Raw genomic sequence first — 24,894 nt, 5'->3', positions numbered from 1 at the left:
GTAGGTCTAGATAAACAATGCTTAGTTAATCTCCAGGGGTAAATTAAGGTTAAGCTTTAATATTCCCTTTTTAGACACCCCTTTTTACCTCCACGCCTCGTACCTCTATACCTCTATACTTTTTTACGTCTTTTCTTGTGGCTCTGCTTATGCGTCTACTTATTTATATCTCTGCCGGTATCTCTTTGCATCTTCTTATATATCTCTTTGCACGTCTTATAGTGGGTTAAGAGAGACGATACAAGAAAGCTAGATCAATATTGTTAACTTAAGAAAAATCTAATTATACACCTCTTGATAACCTCCAATACGGCCAGTCTCGCGATATCCTGCTTAGATACAGGCCCTTCATACGAGTTAGTGACATTCCGCCAACCATCCGAAAGCGAGAAAGTCGCCCAACTATTTTTCACCATAAATAAACGCTTCATTCGATAATACAGGTTTAGAGAATACAAGGGAGACTTATAAAACCAACAACCCCGTTTAGCCCACATATTACCATTAAAGTTAGCGTGCCGACACCGCCAACCCAGCACCCCAAACACCAGAAATTAAAACTAATAGTCTTTCTATCGTAACCGCCATTTGGTCTAGTCCAGCCAATGTCTATAATTACTGTCCTTTATCTACACATACCTATACCTATCTATCGAACTATATTCCCCTTCGCCTCCCCTACCTCCTCAAAACCCCTATACGGATGCAACCTTCTCTTAAACCCCATTTTCACCTTACTAACCCTTTTCATTGAATCCAGCGCCGTAGTCGGGAATCTCAAAACCGTCTCTCTGTACATTGTCTCTGTCGTCCAGTCATAACTGCATCCAATAGCGCGCTGCATGCCTCCCTCGGCGCCGGCGATGATGAAAGCGACCGGCGGGCGGGCAGCTTGGAAGAGGGTGACTGTCATATTGCCTGAGTCGACAAGGGTGAAAATCTGGGACGTTTTAGTGTCATATTGTGATAGAGGAGAAAAAATTTGAGTGGAGATACCCTCTGCTCTCCCGGCATAGCATATTTCGCATTCTCGACCAAAGCTTTCGTTGCCGGGTCAGTGCACGGGTCAACGGCAATGCAGTCTCCGTGCTCATTTCGCCGATGTTGTGACAGTGGACTAGCATTAATGGACCACTTCAGTCTCCCTAGCCTAGCACCAAAGATCTGTCTCTCTATGGTATCGATATCCATATATCCCTCGAAGCCGAACAACCAAGGCTGCGTTTGCCAGAACTTGCCAAGGTACAGCAGACGAAGCAAGTATGGGTTCAATGCTAAAAGAATGAGCGAGTAGATAATCATCGGGATGCCGAACATGGGATAGATAGCACACAATATGACAGCTATCCAAAAGACATAGCCACCTGTATGAATCAGCTTTGTAGAGACCCATCGCTTCCAACTGAAGATGTTTATCACAAGAACGGGACTGAAGCTCTTCCAGCGGACATTTGCAGCACGGCATCCATCAAGGATGATCGTGTCGTCGTGGCCAATGCCAGATATACTAATCATTTCGGGTAATATGTCCCAAAGCTTAGCATGATAGGCGTCGTCCATGTTGTACCAGGGCTGATTTGGATCCTTGGGAAGGACGCAGATGACTCGTTCTAGTAGTTGATCGCTGTTATTTGCAAGAGAAAGTCTGATGACTGTTAATGTGGACTTTCGCCCAAGTGATCGACAAGAGCAGTGGCTTACCGGGCGAAGGCCTGGAAATCCGAATCCGTAGGATCGATCTTCGGACGGATGCGCAACAAACCCATCAAGGCGTAACTGTGATCACCAGGAAGATATTCGGTCGTCTGTCGATTGCGAAGGCATTCCAAGGCAACGGTGACGAGCTCGAGCTGGTTTAATATGAGGTTTCCCTCATAATGGTCGATAAGCTGACGAGCGATCAAAGAGTCCCACTTCCAGACTCTAGCGGCAAATTGATTCTTTGGGATGCTTTCCGGGCGTAGTAAGTCGGAGCCACGTGCGTATACTTTGATATCTTTCCCAGCAGGGCTCAGCAAAACCTCTGGAAACGTCCAAACGCGTCGTCCGAATTGCTGCAACATGAGATCGGTCGTGCAGATGGCATGCGTATCGTTGGGACGTGAGACCGCAATTGCAAGGGAATGTGCGCCGCGAATAACGTCACATATACGATATACCTAGTTCGGGTGAGTACATCATGAGGACGAATGTCTCGGTGGAATGAAGGGCATACATCATCTTCAAGGCTTTGTTTCTCAGGCATACAGGAACATCCAATCCAGTAAGCGTGCACTCCAGCATTGCGGGCGGCGGTATCAGCAATTTTGTGCAAGGCATAGAGGTCGTCGTTGGTAGTAAACTGCTCCGCCGTGTATGCCACCATGATATATGACAAATTACTCTCCGACTCATGCTGTGCACTCCATCTATATGTGCTTAGCATTGGATTCAATTTGCTGTGCAGACATACGTACTCTTCAACGTTCATTATGATGGCTGGCTCCCCAGGGTTGCTGAGGAAGCATAGATATCTTGGTCTCAATATTCGTTCCGAGATTGGGTTTGTGCCGTTGAGCATTTGATTTCGTGACGCTTCATTCTCCGGCAGGTTCCGACACACTTTGGGGTATCCGACGGATATGTATGGAATTGGGTCGTAACTGCCGCTGTCCCTGCGATAAGTCCGAGCACCGAACGGTGTCCCGACCTGAAAAGTGTCAGTCACGTCATATGGAAGGGAAATGGACACTGAATCCAATGTTAGGGATGAACGTACAACAAATGAAATGGCGATAGACGTTATGAACCACTTCCCAATCAAAAGTGGCCAATCATCCGAACTTGGTCCACCATATCTAGCGTAGTCAATATGGTTGAATGGCCAATTAGCCAGTCTCAGGTATAAAGGGCTGATGTTTCGAATAAATGTCCGTCTCCAAGTCGAGTTCGTGCTGTTATCGTAGATGTCGTCTACGGCCTGCACCACAAGCTTGCTCACCTTGCCATCCCAGCTACTGATATATCGGTCATCGTATTCACCGACGAACTCACGGTCTAGGAAATCGACGTGACGGTACTTTCCAAGCTTCTCGTATGCAAGGCCAGGCTTCCTATAAAACCTTGGATGACCCCATTTAAAAATTGTGTAGGGGTCGAAAATATGAAAGTAACCTTTGAGGCTAACTGGCCCTTTGCGCTATGTGGTGTAGTGAGTAACTATTGAATGTCTAGATCTCCCCCGGGAATGGTAACATACCGCAATATTAACATATTGTCGTTCAGATTCGGGATCATTGTGAATTGCACGATCCCAATGGTGCTGAATCATGGCTGAAGTGCTTGGAGCGGTGCTTGGAGCGGTGCTTGGAGCGGTGCTTGGAGCGGTGGATGGAGCGGTGATTGGAAACTGGGCATGGTAATATGAGGGGCTAGAATGTGCCATCTTCAGCTCGGTCACCGTCGATTAGCGAAAGCAGCCGAGTAGTAGCGTAACGAACCCTGCCCTATGGCTGGCCTGCTGAGGTGACACTACGTAGGGGGCTGTTGGTGCTTGTTGCGAATATACCTGATTGCATTTCTTTCTCAGCAAAGAACACTAGTATCAAGGAATCTGGAAGCTGTACCGGAGGGCGCTGAGCAAGGTGGCACTGCTGAAACTGTGTGGGACGTTGCAGGTGCACAGTAGGCTGTTTGGATACAATGACGTTTGTCGAGGGTGCTGCAAATGGTGAGTTTGGATTGGGATTGAACCCTCCGCCACCACAGTGCCCTGGTTTATACTACCAACGTCAAGTTAGTCTATAGGTACAGCAATACATGAACGAGGGTAATCGCAAAGCCTTACCGAAGTTGACGGCGCGTTGGTAGAGGAAGCAGAAAAGGGCGTGCTCGTGTTGTTTGGGTTATAGCCACCGCCGTGATCTCTGAATGGCCGTTAGACGTATGCCTGTACAACGGTCTCAGCAGTGAATCGCATAGGTAGGCAAAAGCTCTTACCATACGTAGATGAAGAGCGTAGGAAAATAGATATTTAGATAAGCTCTGACCGGGCTCCTTAGTCGCAGTGTTTACCAAAGGTCAGCCATCCAATTTATATGCCAGCTACAACCTTCGGTACGAAGAAGGCAACCGAGAATAGGGGAACTTGGATCCCCTTGATAGGGATATCTCGCGGTTCTGCCAAGATTCCTGAAACTTCGAGCAATACTTAGATTCGGTGAATTACGACGGTGCCAATTATTGAGTCGTCAGCCCTGCAAGGGTATACCCTACAAGCACAAGCCAAACATCAACACCCGAAGATGTCAGAATCAAACATCTTGAAGGACAACTAGCGGGGGTTTCTGTAAGATCAAGTACGCCCTTCCAAAGTGGTCATCTGGTGTGAACAGAAATCCGTAGCTAAAATCAGAGAACAATTGATGAGTTTGCTACAATTGCAACCATTCCGAGGCCTGCAAGATCAAGTATAGCGCTCGTGGCATAAGCCGTCAAGCCCAGAGATGCCAGGAGTGGTGTTCTCGCCGGAGCGGTACAAGGCTGAACCCGCGACCCGCAGAAAGAATTGGCGGGCGCTTTGCGCGTGCATCGATCGGATTCTTCCGATTCTCAGCCTTGCGCCACCAGAAGCGCACACCCTTTTTTTTGCATAACACTAATCTCCAGAATGCCGGACCCGGCGCCATATCGATAAAAGGCGCCCTCACCAAAACAGCTGACCGGTCAAGATAGGGGTCACCTGAGCCTCACGGTTCCCTCCACCCTCGCTTGAAGAAACAATGCCTCCTGAAATTGCTGCATACAGCTTGTAGGGCTCACAGCTCGGCGTGGTCACGGAAAAGACTCGGCGTGGTCAGAAAGTTTAACGTGGTCAGAACTTGCAAACCAGCTTCGTAACTACGGTTAGCTTAAGACCACGCTGAGCCTATGCATATACAATGCACATACAATTTAAATAAAATAGGAAATATAAAGCCGTTTATCCTTAAATTATAAATATCCTAGTTTATAGTAGTGCATATACCGCGTATATACGCTAAACAATGGCCATATAAGGTAATGATAGTTAGTTATTAAAACATGGCCCGTATATACGCGTAGCATATCCACAACAACAGTTACACTATAACTTCTTCTCTATAATATTACAGCGTATGCCACAAGTATGTACAGCACAATATAGGCATAGGTCTTGCATATACTAATAGAAAGAATAAGGCGAATTCCTATTACTAATTTAACCATCACATACGCCGCGTATACGCTTACTATAAGCAATCTAATAATTACAGACTTTGATAACCCGCAGGTAGCCTCCACCGCTAACCCTTCTACCTTTAGCTATTACTATAGTAAGCATATACAGAGTATATGCTTATACTATACTTATAAAGCCTTACAGGTCCAATTTTAAATCCTAATCCTAGTTAGGTAAAATCTGGTTAGTTATAGGATTGCATATACACGGTATATACTTATAATAACTATAGCGCGCGCTGCAGTAGCTCTTGTTAGAGGAAGACGTAAATATATATAAAGCCGCATATCCGGTGTATATACTAACTATATATAACCCTAACTATTTTGGTCTAAGATAACGCAAGTATATACGGCTCTATATACTACGTAGGTATATACTAAGCGTATACTAAACCCACCTAACGCCGCCTCTGTGCTCTCCTTAGTTAATACTATAGTATATATTACTTATTTACACCCTATACGTAGCATATACTAAGCCAAAGTTTAGGTATAATATTGCAGTTAACGGTACGCAGATATGCGGCCGTGTCTTTACCGCTTAGCTAAGTATACATTTTATATATACGCAGCGCCTACGGCTCTACTAATACGGCTATAGTATCGCCGGCATGTCTGTAATAAGCATAGCGGTGCTTATATATACTACTATATTATTATAGCAGCTCGGTATATGCTTACTATATATAGTAACCAACCCGACTATTAATAACATATTAGTCGGAGAGCTGGTTATAGGCGAGAAGTATATACTATATATATGCAGCGTATATACAAGGCTAATATATTATAGTTCCCTAAAGCTATTCGTTCTCTTTAGTGGCTAGCAGGATATAAAATACCTGTATAAGCCCGGGTATATCTATACCTATACGTCGCATATACGTCGCTAATAGTGTCTATAGTCGTAGCCCCTCAGGTTCTAGGATCTTGGAGTATACAGATGCCTATATACTCTTTACGTATATTCACCCTATGCCGCGCATATGCTTAGCCTAAGCTAATTAAATGCAGTGCCTAGGACTAGGGGTTTACCACCCAATTTAGTAGGCAATTCTATTGCAAGGTAAGAGCACTAGTATTGCTTCTATATATACGCACCATACCCCAATATATATATCTATCTATCTATATACTTATTCCCCCTAAGTTTAATTTTAGACCTAAAGGTACTTATAGGCCTAAGGGTAGCGTGTATAAGGAACAAGTACGGCTACTACTAGGGCTACTACCCGATTCCGAAACTAACGCTCTACTCTATATTTAGGAGACTACGGAGGTCGCTAACAAAAGTTCTTGCACCTTCCTAATTAGGAAAGTAATTTACTAACTCTCTTAGTATATTAATAAATATTTATTTATTTATTTATTTTTATATAAAATTCAATAAGCTTTATATAAATTCTAGATCAAGATTATTATATAATTAATAGTATTGAAGTAGTTATTATAACTTAAAAATTATTATAATTTATTAGTGCTATAATTTACGCAGCTGGTATCACGGCTTACGTAGCAGTGCTAAAAATTACGCAGTTGTAGCGGGGTCATGTCTAAATTTACATAGGGTAGGCTGATAGCTGCGCACCCGTAATTACGCGTGCGCAGTCGCATACTTTCCTAATTAGGAAGGTGCAAGAACTTTTGTTAGCGACCTCCGTAAAAAAGTTCAATTTGGCGTATCCCCTGCATATATATTACTAAAACCACCACTTAGTTATATTGCTAGCTTATACGCACATACCCTACGTATATATAAACCCCTAATGTCTTTTACTAACTATAGGTTAATACGCGCTTATGCTAGGCGTATACTAATATAAGGGAAACAGCGCGTTAGCCCTACTACTCCCTCCACCAGCTTAAAGCGCAAGGTTAGTATTTTACCTATATATATTTAGTATACGCTAACCATATACGCAGCGCGGCCCGACCCCCCCAAACGACCGTAAGGAGTCCCCCTCGCCATCCATATGCCGCTAGAGCGGTAGGTTTACTTTACATATGTCCTATATATATACTACTAATATTTAGCATAGGGAGCAGAAAAACAATAGGCCGCTACCGTAGTAGTAGTAAGAGCTTCAGTAAGTTTAGTTTATTCTATTACGTATATTATACTTATACTTTACATAAGCTACTCCTATCGCGGGTAGAACCCGCCGCTCGTCCTATATTACTAGTTAAGTCCCAGTATATACTAGGCCTACACACTATATACGTAATATATAATATACATAATTAGAGTTTAGGCAGAGTTTAGTAGATGGATAGGCTAGGCATATACCTAATATAGGGCGCGGGGCTATAGGCCTATATTAATTAATTCTTTATTTATAGTGATGGAACTTTATAATACTTACTCTACGTATACCGTGTATATACGCCCTATATACTAATACTATACTCCTACACCCACTTCTTAAGCTCTACTAGCTCCTTCGCTTTATTATATATATCTTTAGCCTATTTTAATTTATTAATTTATCGCTCTATATTTTCTACACAGAGTATATATGCCTCCTTCTTTATCTCCTCTATAGATAGGTTAGACCTATACCTTTTACCCATAGTCTAAGGCGTTTAACTTTTAAATAGTAGGGGTAATATCTACGCTATATATGCTATGGATACGCGTGACGTATCCGATACTAATATAATATTATTATCTGCTCTACTTATCTACAATATAGTCTACCCACTAAATATAGTAGGTAATTCTATATTAGGTATATACTATAAATTAGGCTTAGGGGTATTAAATAGGTTCTAAGGATTCTAAGGAAGATTTAGTTTAGGATTTCTAGCTTATTACTTAGCTGCTTTCCGCTATTTCTAAGCTGCTTAAGCTTAGTATTTACTTTACATTTACAGCGTATATATATACTTTATTTCTATAGCTATACTGCTATCCACTTTAAGTTACTATAATTTCTCCATATATTATCTATTCCTATCTCTTTATATAGCTCTTATAGGTTAAACATTTCTTATATATAGAGTTTAAGCCTATACTAAAATATTAGAATATGCGGTATATATACAGAGCGTATATACTTACCGTATTACTATAGTAAGTATACATAAGTTTCGACCGGTAAAGTTATTATCTTAAAAGTAACTACTTTTATGTATATACCCACCACTTATAAGGGACATTTAACTTTTCCTTTACAAGCCCAACTAGTATCTATATTTTCTTCTCGTTGTTTATCTAAGATATAAGCTCTAGATATAGTATGTATATACTTTACATACGCTCCGTCAGTTTCTACTTTATCTCTGCTTTCTATATCTGCTCTATAATATATTTTACTTTATAAGTTAAAAAGCGCTTTATAAAGTTTTATTTAATATATACTTAGCAGAATACAAGTATATACTAAAGGTGTTTATCCCATTTACAGAATGGGTTAATTATATATAGGTAATCCCTAAAGCCTATATATTATTAGCATATACTAGGTATATACGCAGCGTATACTTACTACTAGCTTATTTCTTACATATATTAACTATAGCCGTATAAAGTCCGGTTTTATAAATATGTGTAAATTATATAGATAATCGGGCAGCATTACTTAAAACCTTAAATACTAGCTAAAATATCTTTGCGTATACAGCATATGTTTCCAAGTTTAGAAATGCGTATACCTATACCTTAATTCCTATTATAGGTATTAGCCTATATATAGCATATATATAGTATAGGGTATATATACGTTTGGAATTCTTATCCTATCCCATAATTAAGAATAAAATTATTTTACCTTAAACCATTTTAAATAATAGGTCCATTTTAATATATATTACGTGTTAGAATACCTTAGCTTACGCGTATATACAGTATATAATAAGGAAATGCTTATTATTAAAGTTATAAATTGCCCGAATCTATTACTCTATATTCTCTTTATATTAGTTAATAGAGAACTCGCGTAGCACACCTGCTACGCTTAGGCTCTATATATACTTAGCGTGTGTCTAACCTATACTTACCTGTATATACCATCCCCTCTAGAAATTATAGCATCCTTTCCTTTTAAATTAAAGCAGTAATTTAATCCTTAATATTAAGACTATTATACACTATACGTAGTGTCTGCGCCCTATACTTCTTACATAGAGTATAATACTATAGAGATAGGATAAATTGACCTATACTATAGTAAGTAGTTTTATTTATATATACTGTGTATATACAGGGCATATATATAGTAAGGCTTAGGACTTCTACCTACCTTATTACTTTAACTATATTATTAGCAAGGTTAATTAGTAGCTTTATTAGGTATAGTGGATAATATATATAAGAATTCCGTGTAATAAGGCAAATGTAAGGATACTGTGCTATATTAACAGGAATATAGCAATTTAACCATACACCATATGTTTGGCTTACTACCCTACCTTAGCCTTACGGATAGTTAAACCCTAGTAGGCTTAGTATATACGTAGCGTATATATAGTATATACATTACCTACCACAATTTTTTTGCTTTAACGTTAAATGTCTAATATAGGTATATTCTTTTTTAAGTTTCTAAACCTTATATTTAACAAGTAGATATAGGTATTAAATATCTACCCTAGCAGTTATTGATAATAAAGGCTAAGCAGTATACTATAGTTTAGTATTACTGCTGCTGGAATAACTAATAAACATTATCTATATATAATAAGTATATATTACGTATACGCTGGCCATATGCGCACTCTATGTTAAGAAAATATTGTTAGTCTGCTTTTACTATATACACGTTCTTATATACTAAGATAGGTATACTACCGCCATAATTATAGAATACCGTTATAGTAGCTGTATATTATAAGTATTTACCTAATATATATAGATAATGCTTACTTCTCTATACTTTGCTTAAGCTTTTTATTAACCTCTACTACTTAATATAGATAACTGCTACGCTTTTAGAGGTTATTAATTAATTTAAGCTTAACCCTATTATATGCGGGGTATATATAGAGGACATCCTTATAAGCGTGCTTATAGTGTTTAATACCGCTATATTTAAACGCTTAATAAAATACTTTTCTACTTTTCTAATTATTATTTTCTCTAAGGAGTTATAGTTGTGTAACTTTAGGGTTACCAATTTTATAAAACGAAAATTAAATCTACTAGAGGTATAAGTATAACATATACCTAGCATATATATTATATACCTTTAATATATACTATTTCTTTATCTATATCTGTAGATAGTATATAACGGAACCTTGTAGCAAGTACTACAATAGGCTCGTTAATGGGCTAGGTGTGTAGGTAATATAAATTAAAGTTAATAACGTAATAATAACTAGTGGAGTAATTGCCCAATAGATTAACTCTAATTATATTCTAAGAATTACTATAAGGAAGGAACTATCTAGGTAGGGACTAAAGGTCCTTAAATACATAACCGTACTCCTATAAAATCCTTCTTATACGTAATATACGTATACTCTATCTACTTTATTATAGATCCTATAGATTATATAAATTATATAGATTATATTATGTGACCTTAGTTACTATTCCTCGTTATATAGTTCTATTGGCTCTATCCTAAACCGTGCCTAAATTAACTAACTAGCTTCTTCCGACTTCTCTCTAAGTAGTTATAATATTGTACTTAAAGCGTCTATAATACTATCTCCCTCCTCTCTATCTTTATCCTTAAAGATTTAAAACATCTCTAAGTTATTTACTAGAGGTATAATATCCGTTTAATTAATTTAGTTAATATTATTACTTATTATACCTAAAGCAATTTCTTTGTCTTCGACTGCTCGTCGTACTCGCACTATTGCTGCGATATTATCTCTTAGTGAGATTATACTATCTCCGTGTTCTCGCTGTTTAAAAGAGGGGTTAGTTTATATTATATTAGCGAACCTATCTTTACAATAACCGTTTTTTTATTTAAAGTATACTAAAGTAAATATTTATTTATCCTATAACGTTTACTCTATCTTTAATACTAAATATATATAACCTATTACTCTTAATAGTCATCTAGTTCTCTAATTAATTTATCTTAGGGTTTTATATTTAATCTGCTACTATACGGCTAGATAATAAACTGTCTATTACTCTGGCGGAGTTGCGCTGTTCCTATAATACGAAATAAGAGGCTACCGATGCTTAATAATGGGCCCTTAAATCTTGTCTTACGGCGTTTACTCGGTTAATCCGTCTTAAGAAGGTCCGTAAGAAGGTCTGTTTTAAGAAGTAAAAACTTATAAAATAGGGTTTATAGGAACTTGGTAATAGAAAAACTAATTCTCTTTTAGCTAAGAAGGAAATAGATCTAAGTAGTTTAGTAACTACTCTTCTTAGGTCCCCCTTAGGTAACTTATTTTTTAATAATTTTTCTTTATTAATACTGCCTAACCTAATCTCTTTTAATACTCCTATACCTTTCCTATAGCGTTTTTTAAATTCTCTAGTAGTTCCTAGGTAGTCTTAGTATAGCCTATCTACTTAACCTTATACTATATTTTATTGTTAATATCCTTATAACTAATAATCTTTAAAACTTGCTATTTATTTTCTTCTTACCCTTTATATATATCTGCTTTATAAACTAGTAGCTTAATATTCCTATATACTGGCTCTAGCATTATAATATACTGTATAGGGTAGATCTTTATCTTAGCTAGTAGGTCTAGCTTAAATATAACTAGTGAAATCCTCTACGTAATTTTAAAAGGTCTTAGTCTGACGTAGTCCAACTTCTTACTTAGTTATTAACTTTTAAAATTTTTGTATAGTAGCCATACTTTATCTCCCTCCTTAAGATCTGGTCCCTTAGATCTCTTAGCATTATAGTACCTTTTTATTCTCTCTTATACTCTCTTTACTAATTCTATAAGGTCTATATAAAGATTTATTAACGTCTTTATTCTTTTTTTAGCTTTACTACTTGTTTTTTTTAACTTACTATAGTAACAACGATATCCTTAGCTTATATCTATAATTTGCCTTAAATAGTAATATGCTTATTCCCTCTTAAGGTATTGCATTATATATAAACTATATAACTAGTAATAGCAATACTTAATTATTTTATACGTAATTAATATAATGCCTTAGATACTGCTCTAGTGTCTAATTTAATCTTTCTATTTAACTATCTGTCTGCAAATAATATGCGGTAAAAGTTACTGCTCTAACTCCTTATTCCGCTAAGAATACCTCCTAAAATACTGCTACGAATCTTAGATCTCTGTCTAATATAATCTTACTTAGTGCTCTATATCTTATAAACACTTCCTTAATATAGATTCTAGCAATATCCTCCGCTAAGATTTCTTCTATATACGCTATAAAGTATCCCTACTTTATAAGCTTGTCTACTATTACTAAGATTACGTTATAATCTTATCCAGTAATAGGATCTTTTAACTTTAGCAACTTAATAATAAAGTCCTATAATATGACCTCCTATGGTCTTTCTGGTATTTTAATAGGTTATAGCCCTCCATATAGCTTATACCTTGTTAGTTTATTTCTCTAGCAATCTAGATATTTCTTTATAACTTTTTATACTAAGCCCTAGATTCTATTAATAATATACTCCTCTTAAAGTCTTAATACTAAGCCCGTAGCTTTATTGTGTCCTTAAGTTATTCCCTTATAGAAATCTTCTATAAATTGCTCTGCTATACTCTTTAGGATATACTTTACTTCTTAATTTTCGTATATATCCATCTATAGATCTTCTAGCTATACTTTTAGAATTCTTTATACCTAAGAGCTTTCTAGTGACTTATAAACTCTATCTAGTTCTTTTTAAGTTGCTATAATTTTTAGATAATTATACCTAATCAGTCTATCTATATCTTTTTATAGTAAAGCCCCTAATAGCTTCTTATTGTTTTATAGTTTAGCCTTTTAACTTAGAGTATCTGCTTGTATGTTGTCTATACCCTTAGTATACTAAATCTTAAAATAGTATTCTGTAAGCATCTCTGCCTATCTAACCTATCTTTAGTTAAGTTCCTTTATTATTAAAAATCCTATTAGGTTCTTATAATCTGTCTTAACTATAAATAGTTTCTCTATACCTTATAAAAATGCTCTCTATTCCTTTAGTGCTATAACTATACCTAATAACTCCTTGTTATAGATGTTATAGTTTAACTCTAGTAGTGTTATCTTCCGACTATAGTATACTACTATGTGCTATCTATTTTAATGTTTTTATATAAAGTATGCCCCTAGTATATAGTCTAATGCATCTGTTTTTATAACCGTCTTTAGACCTAGTTAATGGATCTTAAGAACTAGCTCCTGGGTAAATAACTCTTTAACTTTCTTAAATAGCTCTTACTATTCCTTTCCCTATGCCTATAGTTCTTCTTTTTTTATTAACCTTATAAATAGTTTAATGTTCTTTAACCACTGCGCTATAAACCTTCTATAGTAATTGCAAAACCCTAAAAATAATCTTAACTGTATAACGTTCTCTGGTTCTTGCTAATTTACTATAGCCTTAATCTTCTTTAGATCTATACTAAGTTGGCCTAGTTTAATAATAAATCTAATGAAATTGGTCTTTTTAATAAAGAACTTATATTTTTTAATTGCTACTAGTATTTATTTTTCCTGTAGTCCTTTTAAGACCTATTTAATATATTCCCCGTGTTCTTCCTTAGTTATTAAGTAGATAATAATATCGTTAAGATATACTATAACAAATTTATCTAAGTGTTTTTCTAATACATTGTTAATTCGCTTCTAGAACATTGCTAGTGCGTTTATAAGCCTAAATTATATAACTAATAGTTTATATAATCCTTCCTTTAACCTAAAGGCTGTTTTTTATTTATTACCTTCCTTAATCCTAATTTAATAGTACGCCTATCTTAGATCTATCTTCGTAAAGATTTACGCGTTACCTATCCTATTTTAGATTTCGCTAATTAAGGGTAAAGGATACTTATCCTTCCTGGTAATGCTGTTTAACTATCTATAGTTAATATATAGCCTTAGTTTGCCATTCTTCTTTAGTATAAACAGTACTGGATAACCCGCTAATAACTGCGATAGTCTAATATATCCCTTTTATAGGTTTTCTTAGATAAACTCTTTTAATACTCTACCTTCTTCTTTAGTAAGCTTATAGATTGAAAAGAACCTTAGACTTATTCCTAGTTTTAATTCTATCTTATAATCCTATATTATATACTCTAATAACTTTTTACTTTCCGGCGACTATAGTTTCTTGCTATACTTATAGTATCTCTTTAGTATATAACTTAGTCCTTTTTCTATTTCTTTATAGGTTGCTCCTACTTAGTACTATACTAACTTAGCTTATTATCGCAATTTATGGCGTTAAATATTTTTAATATTGACCTGACCTATAACCCAATCGATTTTTAGATTATATTCCTATAACTAAGGCATCCTTAGTACTGCCTTATTATTCCCTAATAGTAATATATTAAAAGACACCTCGATTTATCTCCCTTTAATAATTAACTAAATAGGTCCTATTTTAAAATTAATAATACCTCCTCCGTAGGCTATCGGATCTCCTAAAATTATTACTAATAGGTAAGAGTACTCCTTCTTCCTGTATGGTAACCCTATTCTTTTAACTGCTGCTAGTAAGATATAGTTCCTTATTACTCCACTATCTATTAGTGCTTTAAACTATTAATCTTACTACTTAACTTATAAATTTAGGTGTTATTCTTAAATTCCTTTAAGGGTCTAAGGCTCTACTACTAGTTCCCTTTAGTCCTATAGGCCTCTACTTTTCCTAACTATTAGCTGCTTAATCCTATTTATACTTGGTCTAACTTAGGCCAATACTTAGTTCGCTTTTTATCTTCTATATACTATAGACACATATTCTCTAGGTATTCCCACTACTATTATCTATCTAGGCATTCTTTTATAAGGAATCTTCCTAGTTAAAGTATTAAGTCCCCTTAGGCTTATACTTCTACTAGGTGCCAACTATATATATACTTAGCGTTTCGATATTTCGCCTTATCTAACAACTAATATATCCTTACTAGGTACTTTTAGTTCTTGTCCTTTAGTGCTCTATATATATTACACGCATTATTTATATACGCAATCTATGCTAATATATAATATGCTTAATGTTTTAGGTTAACTCTTGGCTCGTCTTTATCCCTAAATTTAAACTTCTCTTATGTTAATCTAAGCGTTGCGACTTTATTCGCAGGTATTATAATTTGCCTCTTGCTTCTCTAGTCCTCTAATTACTCCTCTAGATCTTTTAACGTTATGATTAAGGCTCCTTTAATGTGACTTATTGCCTTTTCTGTAATCGGGTGGTTTTAGATAACTTTTTTATCTAACCATATATAGAAATCTTCCTATTTATTGTTATGTCTCTGCCTATACCACTTTTAGTATAGCTGTTTAAGTGTACACGGCTTATCTATAAAGAAGTATCTTCTTATTACTGCGTCGTGATAACCCTTAGTATGTCGTTCCTTAAACTTAGTTAGGATTCCTAAATCCTCTTCGTCTTCCAGTTCGGTAAGCTATTTAGCCCTTAGTATACCTGTCCTAGGCCTATTAGTAATCCTTTATACTAGCGCTCTATCCCTTATATGTCCTAATATGCTAGATCTCTTATCTAGTTTCTATTCTTGCTATATAATAATTCTTACTCTAAATTCTTCTATAGTTTCTTTTAGTTTGCGTTTTATACTTAGATCCTTAAAGTCTTCCTACTTCTTAATCTTAGTAACGATATTTCAATCTTTAGGCTAAACACTATATTCCCTTAGTAAGTCTTCTAGGTCTATATACTTGTCTCCTAGCCTAACTGCTATTTATATTGCAGATTCTCTAATTTATAAAGAAGCTCCTTGCCTCTTACTTATGGGTTCCCTTATTTATTCTCTAAATCTTTAGTCCCTTAGATTTTTTAATCCTAAGCTTATTGCTAACTTAAGCTTTACTCCTACCTTAGTCTAACTAGGCTTAGGTGTTCTTATCTTATCTTAAGAGTTTTAAATCTCACTTATCTTATTTTAAGAGTCTTGTGCTTATAGGAAACTCTATCCTAAGCTTATTCGTATATCTTTAAACTAAGCTACTACCCTACTCCATCAGTTTCTGTCCATTATAGGTCTTTAGGTATACCTTATCTTATTTTAAGAATCTTAGTTATCTCTTATCTTATCTTAAGAATCTTAAGCCTTTGGCTTCTTGCCTTTATTAAGTGCTAAAGTAGTTTACTATCCTACTTCTCTTACGTCTTATAAAGCGATAGATATTATGTCTAGTGGGGTCTTAATCCCTACTAATATTCCCTATTCTATAGTAGAATTATCCTCTACCTTTTATATAATATCTCCGATGGCTATATGCTCCTAGTAAGCTACTTTCGTTACCTTATTGTTATAGAATGTTTCGCCTATATTAAATTTATCGTCCTTAATATCTAATCTGCGAACTAGTTTATTAGTCCCTCTATACTTTATAGATTTTGGCTCCTATAGCTAATAGCTTACGCTATACTTAGCGTCTTTATAAATTTGGTATACGTTATTATAATAGAACGCAAAACTTCTAATTAAACACTCTTTTATTCCTCGTAGTATACTATTATCCCTCTATACGTATATGCCTTCTGCTATAGGTCTTGTTCCCTTTATTATATAGTGACTCTAACCATTTTTATAATCCCTTATAAAGTAACCTTATTTTCCACAATTTATATAAGCTCCATTTTTAAACTATTAACTTTGCTGTAGAGTCCGCCTAAACGTCTTCTGCTACTAAGATCCCTGGTTTAGCCTTTACTCCTTAGTCTTATAATTACTAGATCCTTAACCTCTAGGTTTTTATAGTTTCTTACTCTATCTCTTATAGGCTTCTTTAGTACCACTTAAGTCTATTAGCTCTGCGCTATACTATAGTTTCTAACTTAGCTTTAGTTAATATATGCTCTACGCCTTATATAACTATAGAACTCTATTCTAACCTCTCTTAGTCTATTCCCTTTAGTAGATCCTATTATCGATCTTTATTGCTTAATCTATTAGTTCCCTTAGGGTATTTATATCTTCTATTAGGATAATCGCGTCCTAGACTTTAGCCTTATATTAGGACGCCAAGGTCCTTAGGGCATGTAATAACGTGACAACAGTAACGGGATGTAAAGAGTATCTGGTTCTTGATAAAGTAGAACTGTAGAACTAAATTCTGCTATTCTCTAGTGCGGGGCGACTACATTTTATAGGCGCCTCGCCTGCGCCTCGCCTGCGCTAAGCCAGTTACGGCCAGTACGTCTCTATAGCCTAACAATTACCCCCCCCTTCTTAAGCGGCTGTCCTTAGCCAACGCTATTATATAATAGGAGTGCTATTATTATCCTTCTCTAAATAAAAAGTTTTTAATAAATTTAAGTAAATTAGATAATGTAACAATAGGATAATATAATAATAGGATAATGTAATAATAGGACCTTATAGAGATCTATAAAGGTAGGAGTTCCCACCTAAGTAGGATATCAGATTTCCCTTCCAATTCCATTTTAATTCGTTTAGCCTATAACTTACCTTCTTTACAACTTCTAATCAATTATAAATCGCAAGCGTAGCGCCGCCAGTCCGCCTATTGGCGAGTCTTCTGTAAGTATTCTTTATACTGGCTTATAGCTATTGCTAACCCTACTAGATGCCGTCCAAGCTTCCTTATCGTTTGCAAGGTGCTCCCCCAGCCTTACTTAAACCAATTTGCCTCCGCTGCGCTAAGCGCGTAGCCACCGCTAGGTGGGCTACCTACGGCAAGCAGGCTAACTACAATTATGGGTACTACTAACGACTAAATAAGTTGTGCCAACCAGTAAGTCTAAGTGCGTTAGTTTAGGTTTTAATAGCTAACAGACTAGGTCCCTAAGGCCTTCTATAGCCGCCTAAATAAGCTACTCGCCCTTATTAATAGGGCTAAGCGCCGGCGGGTTACTGGCGGAGACATGGCTAACCTTAATGCTCGCGTCGCTACCGCCCAGAAGTCCTTTACGAAGGATATTAATGCCTTAGTGCGCACCAGCGCCAAGCACGGTCTCCGCCAGCGCCTAAAGGGCGAAGACTTTCCCCTACTTTAAGTATAGGAATTACAGGCCATCCGTTATACTTTTAAAGGAATTCTTAATATAATGCGCGCTTTAGTACGTGTTATAGCGCAGGTGTTTCGCCGTTATAGTGTATGCTAATAGTACCTATAGGCTAATATACCTCCTATTATAAGGGATAAGGAGGAGGATAAGGGTAAGGAGGATAAGGAGAAGGGAGAGGAGGAGGATAAGGAGGGAGAGGAGGAGGAGAATAAAAAAGAAGGGGAGGAGAGGGAGGATTTGCTGGAGCTATAGAGTATCTATATTTCTGTTAGCATACTACTATCACTCCGCCGTCATTCCGTCGTCGCCCCGCTAGTAGGGCGTAATCTCGGTTATAATTAAAAGTTTTTTATTCTCCCACCTACTTTCTTTTCTATTTGCCCCTTAGGGTAAAGTAACTATTATATATCTCCTTTACGTCCTTATTAATGTCCTCTGCTAAGACCTATTTATTATATTCTTCTAGCTAGCCTTTTTACTTAACTAGGTACTATAGGGTCTAGTTACGTCCCTTCCTTCTATATACTTCTTCTACCTTATATTAGTCCTCTTAGTCTTCTTAATTATCTAGCTTAATAGGCCCTAGTAGAGGGTCTCTAGTAGTGCCCTTATATTATTTATATAGCTTTAGCAAGCTAATATAGAACACTAGGTGGATATGGTAAGATATAGGTAGATATAGTTAGTATACTTACTTTCTAACTAGTTCGGCTATACTAAAAGGTCTAATAAAGCGTACTGTAAGTTTCTTGCTTGGCCTTTTTAGTTTAAGGTTTTTAGTTAATAGTAAGACTAGATCCCCTACTTTATATACCTATAATTAGTAATAATAATCATAGTATTTCGCCTGCGCCTCGGCGGCGTATTCCTAGCGCTTCGCCAGCGCTTCGCGTTTAAGGGATATTCTTTTAATCCTCTTAGAGGCGGCTAGAATAGAACTACTATCATCTGCCTTAACCTTGTATTTTAGATGTAGGTAAAACCTATAGCAGGTATAAAACGGGCTTATACCCATCGTGCTATGTTTAGCATTATTATAGGCAAATTTGGCTAGTAATAAGAGGCCTACCTAGTTGCTCTGCTTCTCATTATAAAATATACAAAGGTAATACTTTAGAGTTTAGTTCTAGCGTTCTGTTTACCCGTCCGTTTATAGGTAAAAGGCTATACTTAGCCTACGTTTAATCTTTACAGCAAAGTATAGCTCCGACTAAAACTTACTAGTAAAGATACTACCGTAATTAGATATAATCCCTCTAGGGGCTCCAAAACGGCGTACTACTTTATTAAAGAAGAGATCCGCAAGTTTACTTACAGTAATAGTTTTTACTATAGGCAGATACAAGGCCATCTTAGTATAGCGGTCGACTATTACGCATATCGCGTTATATACCTTATCGCCTCGTCTACTAGGCGGTAGGCCTATAATAAAGTCCATTATAATCTCCTGCCACGGCTAATCCGGGCAAGGTAGCGCTTAGAGCTCGCTATAAGGGCAATATTAAGGCGTATATATACGCTGGTATAGATTATAGGTAGAGATATAGCTTATAACATCCGTATTTATACTAGGCCAGTAGTACTTACGCGTAAGTAGATCTAGAGTCTTTTTCTTACTAAAGTGCCCAGCTAGGGCATTATCGTGGTAGATCTGTAGGAGTTCTGCATAAACTGCTGGATCTAGGGGCATATATAGCCTCCCGCGGTAATAAAGTAGTCTATCGGAATTAAACTACTACATAGGCTTCGAGCGGGCGCGTTAACAGCGTCTCGCCGTATCTACACTGTTGCTGCGCTTTTGTAGTATAAAGTTATCTATAGTTTAAAGTCCTTTAATAAGCTTAACAACTGTTTCCGTACTAGACTTGTAGGCACTCTCTTAAGCGCTTACTACTCTAACTTAGGTCCTTATTATATGCTACTTAATAGCATACATACAGGTTACCTAGTTAAACTGTAATACTATATTGCCCAGGCGTACCTCCGTCAGGTTGCTGGCTTATAGCTATAAAAGCGACACCTCTATAGAAGGCTCGCTTTCCTATATACCTAATAGGACTTTTACCTTAAGTTAGTAGCCCTACATTCCTAAAGTCCTTTAGAGTAGTAGTAGTATAGTATCTTCTTCTAGCGGACCCCCTGCGCCTAGGGGTTGCCTTGACGGCGCGTCTATGGGGTTCGTTTTCCCCGCCCTATACTTAATGATAAAGTTATAGGTAGCTAGGGTTATAGCCCATCTAGCTTACCGTCTATTAAGGGCTTTTACTTTTATAAAACCCTTTAGATTATTATAATCTAAGAGCACTTCTAGGCGGCTTAATAGCCCCTTAATGTAGTGTCTCTAATGCTTAAAAGCCTCTATAATAGCTAGTAGCTCTTAATTATAGGTTTTATAGTTACGCTCTACTAGCAAAAGCTTCCTAGACTAGAAGGCTATTAGATACTAAAGGCCATCTTTAAACAGCTATAATATAATTGCTACTAGGCCTTATATAGAGGCATTAGTCTCTAATTAGGTCGGTAAGCCCGGCGTATAGTGTTATAGGAACGGCGCCGTTATAAAGGCGTCGCAGAGCCGGCGTATTACCTACTCCGCCTCCTCTAGCCAATTAAAGGCCTAGCTTTACAGCCGTTCTTTACTCCTTTTAGGAGATTAGTAATAGGCTTCGCAATAGTAGAGTATTTATAAATAAACTGATAATAGAAGTTGGCAAAACCTAGAAAGACCTAGATATCCCTATAGGATTAAGGGCTCTCCTACTTAGTAATAGCTTCTACCCAGCTAGGATCTATTGCTACGCCCTTAGGGCTAATAATATATCCTAGGAACTTAATCTTCTGTACGCTAAACTTGCACTTCTTAAGGTTTATATACAGTTAGTATTATTATAATCTACGTAGCACTTCTACTATATAGCGCTAATGTTCCTCTAGATTTTTAGAGAAAATTAAAATATTATTAAGGTAGATTATATAGAAGACGTCTACTAGTCCTAATAAGGCCCGATTAATGTAGCCCTAAAAGGTCGCTGGTCCGTTAATTAGCCTAAAAGGTAAAACTAAGTACTTAAAGTGGCTATAGCGTATATAGAACGCCGTCTTTTACTTATCGCTATAATGAATACGAAGGCGGTAATACGTATATATTAGGTCCAGCTTAGTAAAGATCTTAAAACCTATTAAGCGGTCCAAGGTTTTACTAATTAATAGTAGTGTAAGACAATTCTTAATCGTCACCTTATTAAGGCCTCTGTAGTCTATACAGAGCTATAGCTTCCCATCCTTTTTAGGTATAAAGAGGATAGGTGCCTCTATAGGACTAGTACTTAGTTAAATCTAGCTTTTAGCTAAGGCGTTATCTAAGTACTCCCTTAGGACTTCTAGCTCCTTAGCTAAGAGGTTATAGAGCGGCCTATATAGGGCCTCCTATCCCTCTTTTAGGTCAATAGCATAGTCGCCCTAGTAGTGTTAGGGTAGCTTTCCTGCTTCCTTATAGGAGAAGATATTACTAACTTCCTTTAACTATAGGGGGAGGACTAGTAAGCTGCCGTTGTCTTACTTGCTAGGTATTACTCCAGAAGTTAATAGGGTAAAGACCCTAGATTCTGTCTAGAGAGACTCCGCGAAACCTTTAGGGGTTTATAATAACAGGGACGAGCCATCTAGCTTCCATTGCTATGCCTTCGCCTTACAGTTAATAAGAAGTCGGGCCTTCTTTAACCCCAGTATACCTAGGGTAACAGTAGGGGATGCGTTAGCCATTCCATAGCAGATAAGGGTTACTTCCCTAATCTTACCCCAGCTGTTCTTTATTCTTAATAGTACCTTATAGGCCTTATAGCAATATGCCTAAGTCTTATTTAACTAGGAGTAGGTAGGTAGCTTTACGTCTAGCGTCTTAAAATTACACTCTATAGCAAATCGCTGGTTAACTATATTTACTTCGGCACTAATATTAAGTATTACTAAGGTCTCCTTCTAGGTCTTCTTTAGGAGGACTTTACCTAAGATAGTAATAGCTTCCTTATAATCTAGTAGGAGCTTACACCTTACGGCTATAAAGGGGTCCGAGGGCGCTTATCTTTTCCCAGTATAGAGGTAGTATTTACGCTACTAAGTAGTAGTTAATTCCGTTGCTGCTCTTTACATTATCGCCACCAATGTCCTAGCTGCCTATATTTTAAGCAGTTTCCTTTAGGCTAAGTTAAGCCCCTGGCGGTATTACTTCGCCCTACTATTAAGTCGCCAGCGGTGGTTTTAGAGTCCACTTTCCCTAAGTTACCCAACTAGGTGGTCTTTATATTCGAGTTTACGGCGCGCCTATTACTTCTACCCTATAGGGCGCTTACGCTCTTCTGGTTTTCCTCTAATAGGGCAGCTAGGGAAACTAGCTAGTCTCGAGTTTAAAGGAATTCTTAATAGTTAGTAATAGCAACCTATAGCTCTAGCTATAGCTTCACGAATAGATATATTATTAGATGCTTTGCATTATAAAGAGGATTAATTTGTGCTTTTAAGGAGGTTAGGTAAGCAGCAAACTCGTTTACTGGTTAATTAGTTTGCTATATTGCCTTTATATAGGTTAAGGCTATATAAAGTTCTTAATTAATAGGACTTTTAATCTAGTTAAGTAAGAATTCTATAAGCTCCTCCTAGGTAAACTACATGTCTAGATAGTTATCTTTATACTATAGCTAAAGGGTTCGGTTGGTCCCCTTTATATATTACATAGTAAACGCGACTTTAGTATCCTTATTTATAAAGCCATCGCGCTCTAGGCGGAACGCTAACTTTAAGCTGTCGCGGAAGTCTTAGTACTCTTATATAGACTTACTATAATATAGAGCAATCTTCTCTATTTTAACGGCCCGTTTTAACGGAGCACCTAATATATTAGTAGCCCTCCGCTTAAGACTTAAATATATTGGGCTACCGCCCAAGTACTCTAATAGGATTATTTAAGGTTATAAAGATAGGTTAGGAACGGGAGTCAACATCGCCTCACCACGTTAACGCCGTCTTAGCACTTCTACCTCTTCCCTAAGCAAGTGTAGTTTTCTTTACTCTAGGAGTTATAGCTTCTTATTCTCTAGCCGTTATATTTCTTCCTATATATTCCCTTTACCTATAGCTTCCGGTTCTGTCTAGGACGACATAGGTTCGCCTATATTATCTTAGGGCCGCTCCCTAGACTTAGTAGTACGCATTACGCTAGTACACCCGCGTCTTACTATTAGGTCGATAGGCTGCGATATAGTTAATAAATATAGGTCGTCTTCTTAACAGAGGGTTGCCGCTATGTAGTCATGGCCTTCGTAGACCGCTATGTTATCAGGCCACTACCCCTAAAAAGGGATAAGAATTCAGTACTATTAGGACGCCAAGGTCCTTAGGGTATATAGTAACATAACAATAGTAACGGGATGCAAAGAGTATCTGGTTCTTAATAAAGTAAAACTGTAGAACTAAATTCTGCTGTTCTCTGGTGCGGGGCGACTACGTTTTATAGGCGCCTCACCTGCGCCTCGCCTGCGCTAAGCCGGTTACGGCCAGTGCGTCTCTATAGCCTAACACCTTAAGTCCTTACTTATACTGTGCTATAAGCGCTTTATTATTCCACTTAACTTATATCGCTAATATCTAGAACTATATTATATACTTAATTGCTAAAGTTTATTACGTAATGTCTTGGAGTTTTTTTTCCGCCATAGTTATTAATTTTAGGTCTCCAAATATTTACGTAAGTTATTCTGCGAACCCTTCCCAGCTTAAGAACATAAATCGCATATCTTAGTTAGTGGTCGTTATTCTATTTACCTGTATTTCCATAAGGTAAGGCTTAAACCACTTAAGTGCTCTTCCTAATAAGAATAGTCCTATATAGGCTATTTGATCTATAGGTGTTGGTAGCTTTACCCCTTCTTACGTAACTTTAAAGTGTATTTAGGTAAGAAATCCCTTAAGCTTTAATCTCTCTCCTAAGTACCTTTTAATTAATAGTAACTTGATCTTTGCTACTCTAATCCCATTAATCCTATTTTCTAACATTGTATTATTTTCCGTTAGCTAGTTAACTATCTTTTATAGTTGTCCGACCGTTACAGGTTGCTATAAGTTAGTGTCTGCTATACTAGTGTCGTTACCTAACCTTAAAGTAGTTGCCGCCGTCGATAGCGTTATGGCTNGTGCTTTTAGTGGCATNTTNTTTAACTTTCTATATTTAATACTATAACTAGGTAGTNATTATATAACGGAACCTTATAGCAAGTACTATAATAGGCTTATTAATGGGCTAGGTGTATAGGTAATATAAATTAAAGTTAATAACGTAATAATAACTAGTGGAGTAGTTGCCTAATAGATTAACTCTAATTGTATTCTAAGAATTACTATAAGGAAGGAACTATCTAGGTAGGGACTAAGGGTCCTTAAATACACAACCGTACTCCTATAAAATCCTTCTTATACGTAATATACGTGTGCTCTATTTACTTTGTTATAGATTCTATAGATTATATAGATTATATAAATC

General features: G+C 36.8%; 1 protein-coding gene across 1 annotated transcript; it reads right to left on the bottom strand.

Annotated features, from left to right (window-relative positions):
• Positions 1-649: 649 nt before the first annotated feature.
• K441DRAFT_531540 (uncharacterized protein) lies at positions 650-3,169 on the bottom strand (the record flags this gene model as incomplete). The annotated part of the gene is made up of 5 exons (XM_067642208.1): positions 650-940; positions 997-1,645; positions 1,702-2,159; positions 2,216-2,408; positions 2,457-3,169. Coding segments are annotated over 5 exons (2,304 nt in total), but the record flags the coding sequence as incomplete, so codon positions are not given.
• Positions 3,170-24,894: the final 21,725 nt, after the last annotated feature.

Source organism: Cenococcum geophilum (assembly GCF_001692895.1).
Source record: "Cenococcum geophilum 1.58 unplaced genomic scaffold K441scaffold_1, whole genome shotgun sequence".
NCBI lineage: Eukaryota > Fungi > Ascomycota > Dothideomycetes > Gloniales > Gloniaceae > Cenococcum > Cenococcum geophilum.
The sequence above is the reverse complement of the archived record's forward strand: the minus strand, read 5'-3'. Positions and strand labels throughout refer to the sequence as shown.